This window comes from Mastomys coucha, unplaced genomic scaffold (assembly GCF_008632895.1).
Source record: "Mastomys coucha isolate ucsf_1 unplaced genomic scaffold, UCSF_Mcou_1 pScaffold12, whole genome shotgun sequence".
Taxonomy (NCBI): Eukaryota; Metazoa; Chordata; class Mammalia; order Rodentia; family Muridae; genus Mastomys; species Mastomys coucha.
Window position 1 is genome coordinate 94642390 of NW_022196894.1, and position 17635 is coordinate 94660024.

Below are 17635 nucleotides of genomic sequence, written 5' to 3' on the forward strand. Positions count from 1 at the left end.
TGACAACATTCTTAGGTTTTAGTTTGGTGGAAGCAACGGTCGGCTAAGTTAATAATCTAAACGTTTTCATTGATAAGCCAAAAGGATGTTACAGACACAGATAAATGGCTATGGAGGCGACTAAAGGTAGCCCAAGATAAATCGGCCCTTGATCTATAACATTCCAACTCCCCACGATCAGGAATTTCTACTCTGCCAATCGATCTGCAGTCTTCATGCTTTCTCTAGAAACTTCAGCTTACTTCAGCTTACTTCAGCTTACACTCCTACAGGCTGTCGAGCCCAGTTCACTTATCTCTAAGGCTGTCCTGTTTGCTTGGAGGACAGGGAACCGGTTCCACCAGGCCTTGGGCCTCTACTAAAGGCAGGTGGATGGCCAGGCCAAGGTATTTTGGCACAGTCTTTGGGGCTGACTGAGCCTGTCAGACTCCAGCTCATGGCGAAGGGCAATTGAACCAGGATGTGGGCAGCCTTGACCCTTAAGGACTGGAAAAATGCTTGGTGCAGAGGAAGGGTAGAAGCTCCGCCTGTTTCTTAGCCTGGGCCTGGACTTCCTGTGTTTGGGCCAGCTATTGGTTAAGAAGCAAAGTCACTGCAGCTAGGGGTGCTTACACCTGCCTGCACCTCCTGGTTTATAGCCTGGGCACTGACTGAATAGGGCCACTTGGCAAGGAACTTCCTGTTACCGGGTGAGTAGTATCCAGTCAGAAGTGTTCCGGTGTTTCTACACAGAGCAGCCAGAAGCCAGGAAGCCCGCATGAACGAGATACCGAGATTTACCTGCCTGAGGTAAGGGAGGCAACGCCAGTAGGAGGCTCTCCTGAAAGGGGTGTCCGGTGGGTTTCTCCTCCGGGCTCTCTGGGTACTTTGGTAGGCCACAGGTGAGGCTCTGGACAAAAATACAGAGTGTTTACCTTTCAGCTTCCACCGAGTTGAAAATTAAACAGGAAGGGTGCTCTCAGGGTTTTAAAATCCCAGTAATTTGTCATAGAGTGCCCCTCTTGCACAGAGCTGTTCTGGGGTTATGCTAGGGCGCTGCCGGAATTCAGGGGAGGGTCTCAGGACCCAGAAGCTGAGAAAGTAGTCTCTGCATTCCTTAGACAAACTTGTAAGTGCCCTCTCCCCTGATGAGACGCTTCATGGGGAGCAGGATGTTCTGTTACCACTGGGGATTCTGAGAGGGCAGCTTCCAAGAGAAGGCCTGTCCAAGTAAGGAGGCAGGCCCTGGTCAGTGAGGAGGCAGGATCCGAGTGAGGGATACCACAGTAAAGAATCAGTTCTGAATGCAGGTGCACAGAGTTTCAGATTCCAAAGTAGAGCAGAAACGCTGGGATTGGAGGGAGCCCCTGTCTCAGCGGGTACTCCAGCCAAGCCTACTGTCCCCGAGAAGCCTTTGGTCTCTGCTCTGCCTGAAACAGCATATTCAGAGCCTTTGGAAGTCTCAGTATAAAATATTTTCAGCAGCTCAGAAACGAGGAGTTAGTTATGAGACAGCAGATTCATGGTCTCTCTCTCCGTCAAGCTATGGGGGAGACATGTCAGATTTTCTGAGTTTTTTTTTTCCCCCTTGTCAGGCCAGTGAGGAGTGGGTAGGAGGTTAGCAGAACTTAATAAGTAATATTTTTTGAAAGATGACAGTTTTTCAACTAAAAGTAGGTTATTCAAAGCTTTCTGAAGCAAAATGAATGAGAAGATGAGTCTCAGGTTTGGGTCAACCTCCAACAGAGGTATTATTATCTAAGGATTTCTGACCTAAGTCCCTACTTAATTAAAGTCACACATGTGACTTTTGGCTACACTGTAACTATCCCCTTTTTGATGTTGTCAATGGCTACACACACTCTCAAATGCTGTGTCCATATGTATCACTTTCTGTGGCAGTGGTCTCACTCCTGGCTCCTGGATTCTGCTTCTGGCCTGGGACAACTTGTGGGGGTGGGGGACAGCTGGGGTAGAGCAGCTGTCCATGGGACAGACAGAGTGATGTGAAGGTGTCAGGCAGAAAGCACTCCCAAAGAGAGTTCTTCCTGGGTCAAGAAGATGTGCCATTATGCCACAGCTGTTCCAGCTCACCTATCAGTGCTTGAAGTATTTCCTCATGACCTTTGCCCTCATGAACTTTGCCCATCCCTTATTGTAGTTTCAGTAATGGTGAGTGGCTCTCAGTAAAACAGGCATCATTCAGGCTGGGACTACTACACACCTATAATCTCAGCACTTGGGAGAGGGGGGCAGGAGGGTGAGGAGCTGCGGGCAAGCCTCTGCTCCAAAGTGTCTTTGAGTCCCGCCTGGGCTATGAAAGATCCTATCTTGAAAACAAAACTGAAACAAAATAACCAAAACAAAACCCGCAACAAATCCAGTGTGGTTTTTCAGAACTGGGCAGCTCAATTTTCCCTTCTTTCCTGCTGACCCGGGCATTCCAGGTGACTGATAGAGCAATTTCCCTGCAAACCTGTGTTAATTGAGCTTGAAAATTAGCAAATGATTTATCTGCCACTTTGTGAGACTGGATCTGGGCTCAGGGTTCAGTCTCAGAAGGCAGTGACTCCAGCACCATCTTAGCTACCAGGAGACCCCATGGAGGAGGCACGCTGTCCAGCTCTGTTGAGTGCTTCAGGCCCTCGGTAGGACAGTACCGTAAAGTAGGGATATGGGCAGTTAGTGTTCAGTGTGCATCCTGAGATTTGGAAGGCATCAGAGGGGCCAAGGGTGAAGCCCCACCCTCTTCTCTTCCTGAGATGGGGTACCCGGGAATGAAGTTCAGCTATAAGGAGTGAGTCCCAGGCTTGAGTACCACTAGGTTCAAGGTCAGGTCATTGTCCTTCAGGGATTCTCTGAGGTGAGCTGCACCAGAATTCCCAGAGGTCTCTGAAAGCACATTTCATGCCCTGTTTTCCACCCAGTGTTTCTGTGATGGGCCCCAAAATGCAGACTCTGAGAGAGCAAGCTTTGCCTAGGATGCAATGCCCTAGAAGTATCCAGAGTGTGTGAGCTGCAAGGTAGGTCCCTTTGGCCCTGAATATCACCTGCTGCCTTCTTCTAGGTAAGGAAGATCATGCTGAGATGGAGGGCAGCTGGAGAGATGTCCTGGCTGTGCTGGTCATCCTGGCTCAGCTGACAGGTAGGTATAGTAGGTGGGTAGGCTGTTGACATTCTTTAAAAGCAAGGCAGGAGGATAGATGACCAGATGGTGCAGCAGGGCAGACTAGAGGTGATTCTCTTCAGCTACTTCTCCAGGTGGTCCTCCTCAGGCACTCCCTCCAGGTGGTCCTCCTCAGGCACTCCCTCCAGGTGGTCCTCCTCAGGCACTCCCTCCAGGTGGTCCTCCACAGGCACTCTCTCTAGGTGGTCCTCCACAGGTACTCTCTCCTGGTGGTCCTTATCAGGCACTCCTTACAGGTGGTCCTCCTCAGACACTTCCTCCAGGTGATCCTCCACAGGTACTCTCTCTGGGTGGTCCTTCACAGGTACTCTCTCCTGGTGGTCCTCCTCAGGCATTCCTTACAGGTGGTCCTCCTTAGGCACTCCTTACAGGTGGTCCTCCTGAGGCACTCCCTCCAGGTGGTCCTCCTGTGGCATTCCCTCCAGGTGGTCCTCCTCAGGCACTCCTTACAGGTGGTCCTCCTCAAACACTCCCTCCAGGTGGTCCTCCTCAGGTAACCCCTATAGGCAATCCTCAGGTACTTTCCTGCCATCTGTTTCATGGCCACCTCCTCAGGAGCTACTATTCCTGCCATCGTTACTCTGCCCTTGGGGACCTTATGCCTCTGACCTCCACATGGTCCCCTTAGGGCTTTCTTTAGGCTTACTCCATTAGGTCTATGAGGTTGTCATATGAATTGATTTAGTTACTGAACTATCTTTCCCACTTGCTTCCTACCTCTTCAGTCTCTGTATCTCTCAAGGAATGCTCAGGTGTCTCCTCTATCTGGAAGCCTTCTTGACTCTTGTGGTATCTAGGGTGGGATCTCCAAGCCTCCCTAAGAGTATGGCAATTCTCTGAACCTCACCATAGCTTGTCATCAGGAGTCCTTCAGGGCATCAGCTTGGGTGGATTCCAGTGGATCCAAGTAGGATGGGTCGAGCTGACTCTGGAGGCCTCAAAATCCCCAGAGTCTGTGCACTCAGCTTGGAATTAATTAGGTCTTGACTCCTTGCCCACTGCCTCTGGCTTCTCATTTCTCTGTGTCTCCTATAATGGCAACATGAAGGTTTACTGTAATAGAAAGTCAGAACGGATGCACAGACATTTGCAGGACCAGGTGCCCTGGACAACTTGTTACAAACTGAATCATCCTTGTGATCAACTTGGAGACATGACACCCAGTGAAAAGCTCTGTCTGTCTGTCTCCCTCCTCCCCAAATGCCCACAGTTCTATGAGCCACATGGGTGGCCATGATTGTTTGTGCTTCAGGAGCTTGTGTGCTGGATGGGTAGACACTGAGTTTTAAAAGCCTGACTGGGACAGTGTTAACTGAAGTGAAACTCAGGAGGAGACAGCGGTGTCAGGTGGGCAGGTTGGTGAAATTCCACCTCTGGGTGTATTTACATGTGAAACTCCTGACTGAGGACTTCAGAGGTAAAGGTGTGAGGAGCCCTCTAACAACACACAGTGAAAAGCAGCCTGGAGGGGCCCATGGGACATTTCCCAGTAGAGTGGAGAGGAAAGCCAGGCCTGGGAGCAGTTTAGAGACTAAGCCAGAGGCTAACAGGCCACTTTAACCCATGCTTTAGGGACACTTAGAGGTTAAAAAAGTATTTTAAAGACTAGAGAGAATTGGATCAACTCTGGGCTTAGTTTTTTAAAAAAAATTATGTGTGTGTGTATACATATATATGTATATGTATGTATGTATATATATATATACATATACAAAGCTATGTTGAAGCTCAGAGAGTGTGTATATATATATATATATATGTTTGTTTCCTCCAGGCTTGTTTCCCAGCACCATATATCCAGGACATATGTCCAGGAGTCCTTCAGGGCATCAGCTGGGGTGGACTGCCCCAGATCCAAAAAGGATGGGCTGAGCCGATTCTGGAGGTCTCAAAATCCCTAGAATATGTGCTCTCAGCTTCAGATGTCAAATAAGAAATATACATTTATTATTTGTGTATGTGTGTGTATGTATGTATATATATGTATATATATACACTAGAATATAAAATTTATAATATATAGAATATATACAATATATTTCTGAATATTTATCAGAAATATATAATCAGAAAAATATATAACTATATATACATATATATTTGTATTGATTTATTTACGGATATTGAGCCTTAAGTACTGGCTTGAGTCAAGATGGATCTGGTTTGAGGTTTAAGATGGCTGCATCAGGAGGGCCAAGTATTATGAGCTGGTTTTAGAATCCCCACAAAGAATTTATAATGGATGCTGGACCCCTTACTTGCTTCATCTAGGAAAGTGTTGTGGCTAGTTGAGTCTCTTCATTTGTAGACTTAGCTCTGTAGCCCAAGGAAGTGTCCAGATACCCACAGGGCCCTTCCAAGACTCTCCCTCCCCTCCTCTTACCCTTCCTTTCTTGTCTTCTCTCATCCCCTCTTTTTTCTCCCCACTTTGTCCATTGTATCATGGCTTACGTAGACCTTGGTCACCTCATTTATTTTCTCAGTAAATATTCACTGAACCCATTATATTCCATGTAGTTGAGGCATAGGTACCAGAGCTTAGAGTCTAATATGGAAAACAGTCATCGAGAACAAAAACAACAACAACAAATAAATTGCCACGTGACAGTTGCTTGGAAGAAGCTTCACAGTAGAGAGCCCTTGGTAGGACAGTTTAGCATAAACAGAATGGTCTGGAAAGGTGTGGCCCAGGCAGACTTCTGACTACCCAGGACTCCAGGAGCAGGTGAGGCTGGATTCCAAGCTACTCCTGTGCAAAGACCCTGGTCCTGAAATACTTGATAAATTTGGCACTTTAAGAAGATTCATTGGGTGCCTCAAGTGTGGAGTTAGAACAAACAGGAGAGGGAGAGAGAGTTGCTGTGGGGGAGAGTTTGGTGTTAGAGTACAATCCTATGAAGGCTCTCTGCTCTATCTGAAGTGATGGGACTCTTATATCTGGAGGATGGAGGCGGGGGAAGGACACAAGCAGCACCTATTTAGGTGCTCCCCAGCTGGTGGCCCAGCAGTGACATTGGCTTTTTTCTGTATCATCCCAGGAGCTCAGCAGACAGTTCAGACCTACTCAGGGACTCCTCTCAGAACCTCCTCATTCTGCTTTTCCTCAGTGGGTCCCAGTGGTTGACTTGTACTCTTCATCTGAAGGCCTATCGTCAAGGCAGTCCTCTCTGCACTCTATTCTCCATCCCTTATTCCTTCCTGGCCTCTAGCCGCATGTCCAGCCTGCTTTCCCATTCACTATGAAGTCTGAGTAAGAGGAAGAAAGTGTGGGGTCTGTAGACGTAGCAGTGATGTGGGGATAGAGTGTGAAGCCACACTGGACTAGGAAAATGGAGAGGTGATTGGTGGAGGACCATTAAGTTTCCTATGTCAGGGAGATTGTTTCACCTGTGTGTGTGTGTGTGTGTGTGTGTGTGTGTGCGCACATGCATGTGGAGGTCAGACATTATACTAGGGTCATTCTTTAGGTCATTCTTTAGGATGTTTGCCACCTTATTTTCCAGAGGTAGGATATCTCACTTTTCCTTGGAACTTGACACCTTTGCTAGGCTGTCTCGCCAGTGAGCCTCTATGCTGCATTTACAAATGTATACCACAAAACCCAGCTTTCTGTGTGAGTTCTGGGGGGTCAAACTCAAATCCTCATGCTTGCATAGCCAGCACTTTTCTGATCAAGCCACATTCTCAGCTCAATAATCATTTCAGAGGATCAGCAAGAGGTGCAGAGGTTGGCTGACCCCTGGTTCCCACAAGAGTGGTTTAAATGACATAAATGTCAGAATAGGGAGTGGGAAATTGTGAGGGGCGAGCAGTTACAGACACTCTACAGAGCACTGGAGAAGCCCAGATTCTGCTCAAGTTTAGAGGGAGCAAGCAGTTACAGATGTGTAAGAAAGATCATGTGAGAAGCCCGGCTCTGTCAGCTGAAGGGTGCGGATGCCCCAAACCTTCTAGGAAAAGAAACTCCTCAAGGAATCTTGCAGACAGCGCACACCTCAGGTTTCTTGAGGGACACCTGCAGACAGCTTTCAGGTAGGGCAGATCCTGATTTTTCTGTTCTGTTGTGCTGCTTTGCTCTCCAGGAAAAGAGAGAGGAGAGGAGAGAGAGGTGAGAGCTGAGGTATGTGGCTGAGTAGAGGTCTTATCTGCAAGTGTTTTCTAATGTTTGTGTGGGGTGAGGTCACACAGGGCCTCAACACTAATGAATCACAGAGGAAGGAGGAAGTGCAGTGGCCACACGTCCCTTGTCACAGGTGCAGCTGAGGGTAGTTGGTGGATCCAGAGGGGGCTGCATTCACCGGAATTGTGCTTAAGGCTTGTCACCCGTTTCATTGAAGGTCAGGTGGTAAAGAGTCTTCCCAGCATGCACAAGGCTCCAGGTTTGTTTCCCAGCACCATATATCCAGGCATGGTGGCTTATGCTTGTAATTCTGGCATTCAGGAGCTTCAGGCAGGAGGGTCAGAAGTTCAAGGTCATCCTTGGCTATGTTAAAAATGTAAGGCCAGCTTGGGAGATATGAGATCCTGCCTCAAAACAAACCAATACCAAAACAGTAGCAAAAACAGGTAGCGTCAAACTCAGAGGACTACCCCCATGGCCTAGGCTTCTGGCTTTATTCCTACCTGTCCACCTGCAATGTAAGGCTGGGTCACCATGGCCTGTGAATGTCCTGTGGCTCCTCAGTCCCTGGGGGCATGCATGGGTGACATCTTTGCAGATTGTCTTTGGAGTGAAAGGAGGTGCACACACTCACACTACCCTCCAACCTTGCAGGCTCTGTGGTTCTCACCCACCCCGTTCGGTCAGCCTTGCAGTCTGTATGTGCTTGCCACTAATTCCATACTGGGGGCAGTGTGTATAGAAGCTGGAATTTCCTCTTTCCTGTGGCATGTAAGTTAGTCTGTTTTCCTCAGAGTGACTCCAGGTTTGTAGCTAGAGTTGCCGCAGTATCTGGTGTCTGACCTGATTGAGTTTTGTGTACTTGACACTAGCTGGAGTCATCTTGGAAGTGGGAATCTCAACTGAGAAAATGCCTTTCCCGACTCACTGACCCCTAGGCAATTGTCTTGATTAATGATTAACATAGCAAGACCCAGTTTACTGTGGCCAGAGCAGCCTCTGGGCATGTGGTCCTACTTGGTATAAGAAAGCAGGTTGAGCAAGCCATGGAGAGCCAGTCAATCAACAGTGCCCTTCCATGGCCTCTCTATTAGTTCTTGCCTCCAGGCTCCTGCTCTGGCTTCCTTTAATGAACTGTGATCTGGAATGTGCAAATTGGAATAAACCCTTCCCTCTCTAAGTTGCTTTTGGTCAGTGTTTCATCAGGGCATTGGAAAGTAAAGACAGAGTCATTTCTAGTTTTTTTTGTTGTTGCTACTGTTTTGTTTTGTTTTCTTTTCTTTCTTGAGAACTTTTGTTTGTTTTGTAGCTGAAGATCAAGATGGGTGTGGATCAGTGAGAGTTGGCCAAGTGGCTACAGAGAAGATCTACACTACAAAGGGTGTTAGGAACTTGTTTTCTCTCTTCTTTCTGTCATTCCCTGGGTGGTGTGCACTCAACCACTCAAGTAGCTGAGGTGCCTTCTCCTAGCTCTGCTTTTTCTTGTCTTCCCAGCACCCTTCTCTCTGCTGGTCCTGGTGTGTGTGTGTGTAACCCTTCTCTCCATCATGGAGAAGGAAACTCTGGCCCACAGTGCATTCTGGGTGATCACGAGGTGCTGATGTTTGGCTGCAGGTCACTATCTGGCTATTGCCTGGGGATGTTCAGGGCTCAACCAAGTTCCTTTAGGGACTGCCTCACTTTTGCTCTTCCCAGTGAGAAGGGGAAAGCTGGTATTATTTGGAGCTCCTCAGTATACACGGAGGGCTAGTGTGTTGACCTGTAGGAATCATATAACACCAAAAGATAACAGGAGTATCCTGACTGGTGGGTTAGTCAGTCAGGCCATGAGTCACAGTGCAGTTGAAGTGAGCCTCTGAACCCTGTAAGACTGTTACATTCTTAGAGCCTTCTATGATCTGATAACTGGATCCAGAAGAAACCAGGGTATATATTGTTTCAGTGGGACTTCTAAATGACAAGATTTGGGGAAGAGTGTATTCAGGGTGGCAAGGTCTGAACTTGTGTCTCAATTCTACTGATGTGGCTATAACTCTCGTGTGTCCTATGGACAGGACTGGCTGCCTTTGAAGGCTGTGAAGGAGAATCTAGTCTCCCCCCTGCCCCGCCTTTGTCTTATAGAGACATCCAGGATTGGACTTAAGGTCCATTCTGCATCCAGGATGACTTCATGCTAGGATCCTTGACAGAGTTTATCTGCAAAACCTCTACTTTTAAATGCCACATTCTGTGGTTTTGGTAACTGTGAGCTTCTAGAGAATGGTGTTCAAGCTGGTGCTGCCCATCTAGGGGAAAGTGGGAGGAGGGTTGCATTGGCCATGTGTCTACCAGAAGTCCTGGTCCCTGGCCTTAGGAACAATGAGGCAGAGAGGCTGGGCCTCTCAGATGGTCACTCAGCACGACAGCTGGCAAACAGAGGGTTAAATGACATTGTTGATTTGTGTCCGCTAATTAATTTACTGCCCCGAAATACTGATTGCCTTCTAGCTTCTGGATCAAGTTATCAGATTATAGAAGGTCCTCAGAATGTAACGGTCCTTAAGGGCTCAGATGCTCGCTTCAACTGCACTGTGACTCACGGCTGGAAGCTTATCATGTGGACTCTCAACGATATGGTGGTGCTGAGTCTCACCTCCCAGGGACCCATCATCACCAACAACCGCTTCACCTATGCCAGTTACAACAGCACTGACAGCTTCATCTCTGAGATGATCATCCATGATGTGCAGCCCAGTGACTCGGGACTTGTGCAGTGCAGCCTGCAGAACAGCCATGTGTTTGGATCTGCCTTCCTCTCGGTGCAAGGTGAGTCAGCCGGAGGGTTGCAAAGGACATTCTGCGGCTCACCCACTGTGCGGTGATACTTGGGGCCCACCTTTAAGTTTGGTGGTGCTTATTGTAATTCTGAGCTGACTGCATTGTGTGTATTTGTTACTGTGTTGCCAACTGGGTTCCTACTCTCCATTTGTGAAAAAGGAAGCAGTGCATTCTGGGTGATCAAGAGGTGCAGATGGTTGGCAGCAGGTCACTGTCTGGCTCTTGTCCAGGGATGTTCTCCATTCCAGCATCCTTGTTTCCCCCACATAGTCTAGATTTCATTATTCTGAGTATTCTGAGCTAATGTTGACTTTGTTTGTGTCTCCCTCCCTTCTTCCCTCCCTTCCTTTATTCTCTCCTCCCTCTTTCTTTCTTCTGTCCCCCTCCCTTTCCCCTCCCTCCCTTCCTCCCTTACTTCTGTCCTCTCTCTCTCCCTCCCTTCCTCTTCTCTGTCCTTCCTCCCTCCCTCCTCCCGTCTTCCCTCCTTCCCTCCCTTCGGTCCTCCTTCCTTTCCTGTTAGACATCTTGTTTAACCCTTTCCTTCCCTCCCCTCTCCCCTTTGAGATGGGCTTATCACTTTCCCATCTAATCTAATCTGGTGTATAATTGCCCTTCTGGAAACATCTGGACTTCTTCATGTACTTGCACAGCCCCTCTCCCAACTCTGCTTTTGACATTTGGTGGTCACATCTTCTCTAGGTTTTTGCACAACTGGCTTATACTTCGTAATATACATCATCGATGTAGAAGCATGCTTTAACTATCTTCTCTCTTTGAATTTCTCTGATCTATTTTTGCCCCAGTGACCACAGCACAGTCAAAGGTGTGTGTTCTCCAAATACGTCATGTATTTGAGAGAGAAGGGTAGACCACTAGGCTATTCTACCATAACTTATTTTCATTTGTAAAAATAATTTGATCTTTAGAAGATCTTCACACAATGATAAAGGCAAACAGAATGTGTTTTATGATGATTTAGATAGTTGTACCCAAATCAAGACCCCTTGACACTTTTTGAAAGTAAACTAATGTTATTGACAGAGGCTGTGACTAGTAGATCCTAACCCAGGTCCTTGTGGTCTCTATCCAGGGACTTTGTTCCCAGCTCTCTAGAGTTCTGGTTTCTGTGACAGCAACTCTCATGAGAACATGCTATGTCTTTAAGATTATTTCTCATAGCCATTTATTTCCTCTCTCCAGTGAAATCCCAGATTCTGTCAAATCAAATGTAATAATATATGGTAGAAAAGCATGTCTATGTATTTGTATATGTATTTAAAATGATTTTTTACTCTAGAAATTGAATTTAGTTGGTGGTTCTTTACTTTGGGGTATCTTTGTGTGTGTGTGTGGGGGGGTGTAATTAACTTGTAATTAACTACCATTTTTAAGTTGTGATTTTTATGGGGTCACTTAGAAATCTTAGCCTGGTTTTCATGCCCAGGTTCTCTGATAATAATTCAGTTATAATGGAAAGAACACAGGGGACAGAATCAAAGACATGAATTCTGGATTTCCTTTATCAGTTGTCAACCAGTGAGATGTCTGCACTGGTTCCCCTCCCCTCTGTAATGTGGGGATGAGGCTCGTCTCTCAGCTCACATGGCTCCCCTCCCCTCCCCTCTGTAATGTGGGGATGGGAATCCTCTCTCAGCTCACACCTCTGCTGTGAGGATCAGGTGACAAAACCACTGAAGACTCCAAAGTTTAGCTTGTTTTACATCCAGTTGGACATTCATAGCAGTCTAGTGGTTAGCATTCTCCAGTTTAGCTTGTTTTACATCCACCTAGACATTCATAGCAGTCTAGTGGTCAGCACTGTCCAGTTTAGCTTGTTTTACATCCAGCTGGACATTCAGAGTAGTCTAGTGGTTAGCACTGTCCAGTTTAGCTTGTTTTACATCCAGCTGGGCATTCAGAGCAGTCTAGTGGTTAGCACTGCCCAGTTTAGCTTGTTTTACATCCAGCTGGGCATTCAGAGCAGTCTAGAGGTTAAAAATACAGGCTTGGGAACCTGGTTGCCTGCATTTCCATTCTGTCTTTGTTGCTTAGAATTGCAGGGTCTTGAACAAAGCACACAGTGACTTTGGGCTCTAGACCTCTCATCCCAGGGCTATTGTAGCATGGGGTGGGTGGGTCAATAGAAAGCCTGGCCTGGCTCATAGAAATTACCTTGTTAACATTTTTTTAATTCATGGAAAAAGCATATTATTTTAGATACTTATGACCAAAAGATGACTAGAAGAGGGCTGGCTCAGTTGGTAAAGTGCTCGCTATGCAAGTGTGAAAGCCTGGGTTTGATTCTCCCAAGGCCCACATGGGAAATCTGGGTGTGGTAGTGCATGCTGTAGTCCCTGCTGGTAGAGACAGGTGGGTCCTTTGGGCTTGCTGGACAGACAGACTAATCAAATTGATGAGTTCCAGGCTCAGTGGAAGATTCTATCTGAAAAATAAAATGGACAGTGATTAAGGAAGACACCTAATGTTGGCCTCTGGCTACACATACAACCCCCCACCATGAGCATGCAAGCACACACATGCACACACATATGAGTGTGTGAGCATACACACGTATGTATACACACTTACACACAAAAAAATACACAAACACAGACACACAAGTACACACACACAAACACACATGCATGCACATACACACACGTATGTGAGCACGTGCACGCCCACATATACACACACCAGTGTGCATACGAACATGTATCTGGAGGCCTCCATTATCTATTTTAGACCTCCTCTTCATCAAAAGAGGTGTTGGCAAAATAATGAACATGTAAAACCTAAGCCCTTCAGATTTAAGCAAACCCTTTCTCTACTCATTGACCCATTTACAGGAGTGTTTAAGGTTTGCACTGGCATCTTACCTATTCTAAGTGGCATCCAGGAAGTATAGCAGAGTGAAGGGGTGTGGTCTTTATACCCACTCTGGTCCTTCCCCGCTCCAGGCTATGACTTCTCATAATGACCTAAGGCGATGCTAACATGGTAGTGACTCCTTTCCAGTTCCAGCCTCCTGAGTACAGGGGAGCAGTGTGCTGTACATTAGAGAGGTCTTCTCATCCACAAGACTGAGCATAATAACACAGACACACACACACACACACACAGTTGGGCAAAAATCCAGCCAGCCTACTGCCATCTCTAGAAGGAGAGGGAAAGCCCTCAGAGTGGTTTAAGGTTTCAGGTACCCTCCTGAGCTTACCTCCAAGGGAACATTCCTGTTTTCGATTTTGGCATGGCATCAAAGAATACCCATGCTTACTTAAAAAGGCCATTGAACACTCTGCAGTTTTAGCTGTGTTTCTAGGGGAAGTCAGATTTTTTCCCCCTGCTCTTCTCAAACAAAGCAACCTTGTAACGTATAAATGAACCTTCCTGCTTGAAAATCTAGCTGAACACAAGAGAGATTTGCATAGATAAACATTGCCACTTGGTTTATGTTTTTATTAGTTTAAAAATATACAGCTTAGTGTCAATGTGTTCATTTACATAAACATGTAATAAGTTACGATGGTTAGTTTTAAGTAAATATTTCATAATAATTTATGTAGTTACTCCTCATACAAAGGAAGTTCTTTGGAATCACCAGTGGCTTTGAAAAAGGAATTGAACCCAAAGTGTTTGAAGATCATATATCCCGGTCAAACTATCTTCTTAAGACATGGGGAGTGCAGAGGTGGGGGGGGGGGCTCCAAGACCCGCAGGTTTCAGTGATGGAGTTATGCTGCCAAGTCATGAATGAGTAGAGTTTTTGATTCTTAGTCCCGTGTTCTTTCTATTATACCAAGCAGCTGTGGGATGTGCCTTGTAGCATGTTTGAGTTTGAAAATTTGAATGCATATGCATGTCACTAAGGCTGTGTCTTTGCTGGGGCCAACCTTCAGGTTATTTTGGTCATGTTAGCACACGTAAACATCATTTTCAGATGAATTCCTTGCAGTGTGAATGCTGCCAGGGTCAGGTGAGTTCTTTAAAAAAAATATTGACTTAAGTTAACAATTCTGAAACTTAATTGGATTAATTCAGTATATAATAAATTCATTTTGATGTAATTTAAAACTAGAAACATTTTAAAGGAATATCCAAGGCAGTTAACTTTTAAAGTTCACTGCTAGGTGAGGTGGCACGTGTTTGTCTTCCCTGACCTTGGGATGTGGAGGCAAGAAAATCTGTAGCTCAAAGCCAATTTTCAGTAATGTATGAGACTAGCCTTGGGTACAGGAGACTTTGCCTTAAAACACCAAACAAAACAAAACAGTTTATGACCCCAGAATTATAAAATGAAGGTGATTGAACCAAACTTAAGGGGAGAGATTTGCTTTTCATGAGTCTCTGGGAAAAGAATATAGATTATTTCCTTCTTTGCCTCTGTTTCCAGGACTTCCTGAGAGAATCCTGTAGCTAATGCCAGTGGCCCTTGGTGTTTATTTCTCCATTATTATTGGGAGCCATTGGGAGCCACCTCACCTTCTTGTAGAGCCCAGCAGGGGCACAAAGAAAGCTATGACAGTTAAAGCCTGAACTGTGGTTTCCTGGGACAGACACAGCCTTCGTGGGGCCTGGGAAGGTAGTCCCATGAGATGTAATTTGAGGCTAAAATTGGAAAAATCAGACAACTATCATTCTTTAGCTTGTGTCTCTCTTCTCTTTAGTCATGGGGACCCTGAACATCCCTACCGACAACCTCATAGTCACTGAGGGTGAACCCTGTAACGTGACTTGCTATGCCCTGGGCTGGGACCCACTCCCGGATATTTCCTGGGAGCTTGAGGTTCCTGTAAGCCATTCGAGTTACAGTTCCTTTCTGGAGCCAGGCAACTCTATGAGGGTCTTAAGTGTCCTGGATCTCACACCACTGGGCAACGGGACCTTGACTTGTGTGGCAGAGCTGAAGGACTTGCAGGCCAGCAAGTCCTTAACTGTCAACCTGACCGTGGTTCCGCCTCCACCTGGTAAGTGAGCCTCGCTACCCTGAAAGCCATGGAGTGACTATTCTGAGCTCCTGGGAGGGTCAGTATTCATTGTCAACCTGGAAAATCACCTTGACATGGGGTGGAGACAGCGACGAGGCAAATTCGACACTATGGCCTCAGCGATTCTTCGGTCTCACATGCTCTTACAGTTCCTTCTTGAGAGTTTCTCCTTTCCCTAATTGCAAATGAACCATTGAGACGCCTTGTCCACTACTTAGATAAGAAGGCAGCAGGTTCAGAAACAAATACTTGACTTAATCTTTTTAGTGGCTCATGCTTATAATTCTAGCACCTGGGAGTTGAGGCAGTAGGATAGCTGAGAGCTCAGGGCCAACCTGGGCTATGTAGTGAGTTCCAGGGAAGCCTGGGCTACAAAGTGAGATCCTGTTTCAAAAAACCAAAACAACATCACATTATCTAAGTTGGATAGGGAGCAAGATTTTGAAGTTTTTGCCTTTCAGAGGAATCTACTGTGACATAGCAGAACTCTAGCCTTGTGCATTAAAGGGCCCTGTGGAGCTTGTGAGCTCTGAGTTGACATGGTAGAGGTCTGAGGGTACATGGATCACATGGTAGAACATGAAGATTACATGACTTTGTGTGTGTGTGCATGAAAGAGAGAGAGAGAGAGAGAGAGAGAGAGAGAGAGAGAGAGAGAGAGAGAGAGAGAGAGAGAGAGAGAGAGAGAGAGAGAAAGAGAGAGAGAGAGAGAGAGAGAGAGAGAGTTGTTGAAAGAGACAATGCTGGGCATAAGTCCAGGACCTCATATATGCCAGGTAAGGGATCCCTGGAGGCTCACAGTAAACTGCTCATCTTAGAGAAGAGGAGGGGAAACATGGATGGAGTGCAGAGAGTGTCTTCAGTTCCCCTTCTTGTTTTGGTATTCATTGGCTTGTAGAAGTAGCCCCTGACCTAAACCTTCATTTTCATGTGGCTTTCCTGCACCTGTGTCTGTCCAAATCTCTGTCTTTCTACCTGTCTGTCCTTCTACCTGTCTGTCTGTCTACCTGTCTATCTGTCTGGTATAAATTCAATTTTATTCTGTCTCTTATAATTCATACTTATCCTTGAGACTCAGCTTGGTCCAGCATTTCCTGCCCCCTCAAGTGTCCTTCTGACATTTCCCTATCAACTTTTGGGTTCTTGCTCAATCAGATATTCCAGAATTACTTGTATCACCTCTGTCCAACCCAGCTCTCCTATAAGCTACTTAGAGACAATGGAGTCTGGTCCAGGCTTTGACAAGGAAGATTGAAATTCTGGTGCCAAAATTCTGATGGCACCAAGTAGCCCAGAGCTGACTGTTGAAAACCCACCTTTCAACTTTCAAGAATGTGGGGTAGCCCAGAGCTCTGGCTGGATGGCGCCTTCTAGACATGAATCTTTTTTTTTTATTAGATATTTTCTTTATTTAAATGTCATATGATATCTCCTTTCCTGGTTTCCTCTCCAAAAAAAGAAAAAGAAGAAAAAAAGAAAATTGAAAAACAAAAAACAAGAAACTGTTCCCTCCTCCCTCCCCTTGCTCACCAACCCACCCTCTCCCACTTCCTGGTCCTGGCAATTTCCCTACACTGGGACATAGAACCTTCACAAGACCAAGGGCCTCACCTTCCCTTGATAACCAACTAGGCCATCCTCTGCTATACATATGCTGCTGGAGCCATTAGTCCCACCATATGTACTCTTTGGTTGGTGGTTTAGTCCCTGGGAGCTCTGAGGGTACTAGTTAGTTCATATTGTTGTTTGTCCTAAGGGGCTGCAAATCCTTCAGCTCCTTGGGTCCTTTCTCTATCTCCTTCATTGGGAACCCTATGCTCAGTACAATGGATGGCTGTGAGCCTCTACTTCTGTATTAGTCGGGTACTGTCAGAGCCTCTCAGGAGACAGCTATATTAGGCTCCTGTCAGCCAACACTTGCTAGCCTCCAGTGTCTGGATTAGATGATAGAATATGGGAAGGATTCCCAGTGGAGCAGTCTCCGGATTGTCTTTCCTTCAGTCTCTGCTCCATAGTTTGTCTCTGCAACTCCTTCTATGGGTATTTTGTTCCCCCTTTTAAGAAGGAATGAGGTATCCACACTTTGGTCTTCCTTCTTCTTGAATTTCTTGTGGTTTGTAGATTATACTTTGGGTATTCCGAGCTTCTGTGCTAATATCCACTTATCAGAGAGTGTGCATACCATGTGTGTTCTTTTGTGATTGGGTGAACTCACTCAGGATGATATTCTCAAGATCCATCCATTTCCCTAAGAATTTCATAAATTTCATTGTTTTTAATAGCTGAGTAATACTCCATTGTGTAGATGTACCACATTTTCTGTATCCATTCCTCTGTTGAGGGATATCTGGGTTCTTTCCAGTTTCTGGCTATTATATATAAGCCTGCTATGAACATAGTGGAGCATGTGTCCTTATTACATGTTAGAGCATCTTCTGGGTATATGCCCAGGAGTGGTATAGCTGGGTCCTCTGGTAGTACTACATCTAATTTCCAGAGGAACTTCCAAACTGATTTCCAGAGTGGTTGTACCAGCTTGCAATC

At 46.1% G+C, this 17635-nt stretch overlaps 1 protein-coding gene across 3 annotated transcripts in view; it reads left to right on the plus strand.

Moving 5' to 3' along the window:
* The first annotated feature begins 702 nt into the window (after positions 1 to 702).
* The window catches only part of Igsf5 (immunoglobulin superfamily member 5), a 50702-nt gene continuing 33769 nt past the window's right edge, over positions 703 to 17635 (plus strand). Inside the window, exons 1-4 of one of the 3 annotated variants that reach the window (XM_031364823.1) lie at positions 703 to 789; positions 3047 to 3124; positions 9774 to 10091; positions 14771 to 15070. In XM_031364823.1, the coding sequence (XP_031220683.1) occupies positions 3067 to 3124; positions 9774 to 10091; positions 14771 to 15070 (676 nt within the window). In that variant the 5' untranslated portion in view covers positions 703 to 789; positions 3047 to 3066. The remainder of the gene's footprint in view (positions 790 to 3046; positions 3125 to 9773; positions 10092 to 14770; positions 15071 to 17635) is intronic. The other 2 variants (XM_031364825.1, XM_031364826.1) reach the window with 2 other exon arrangements.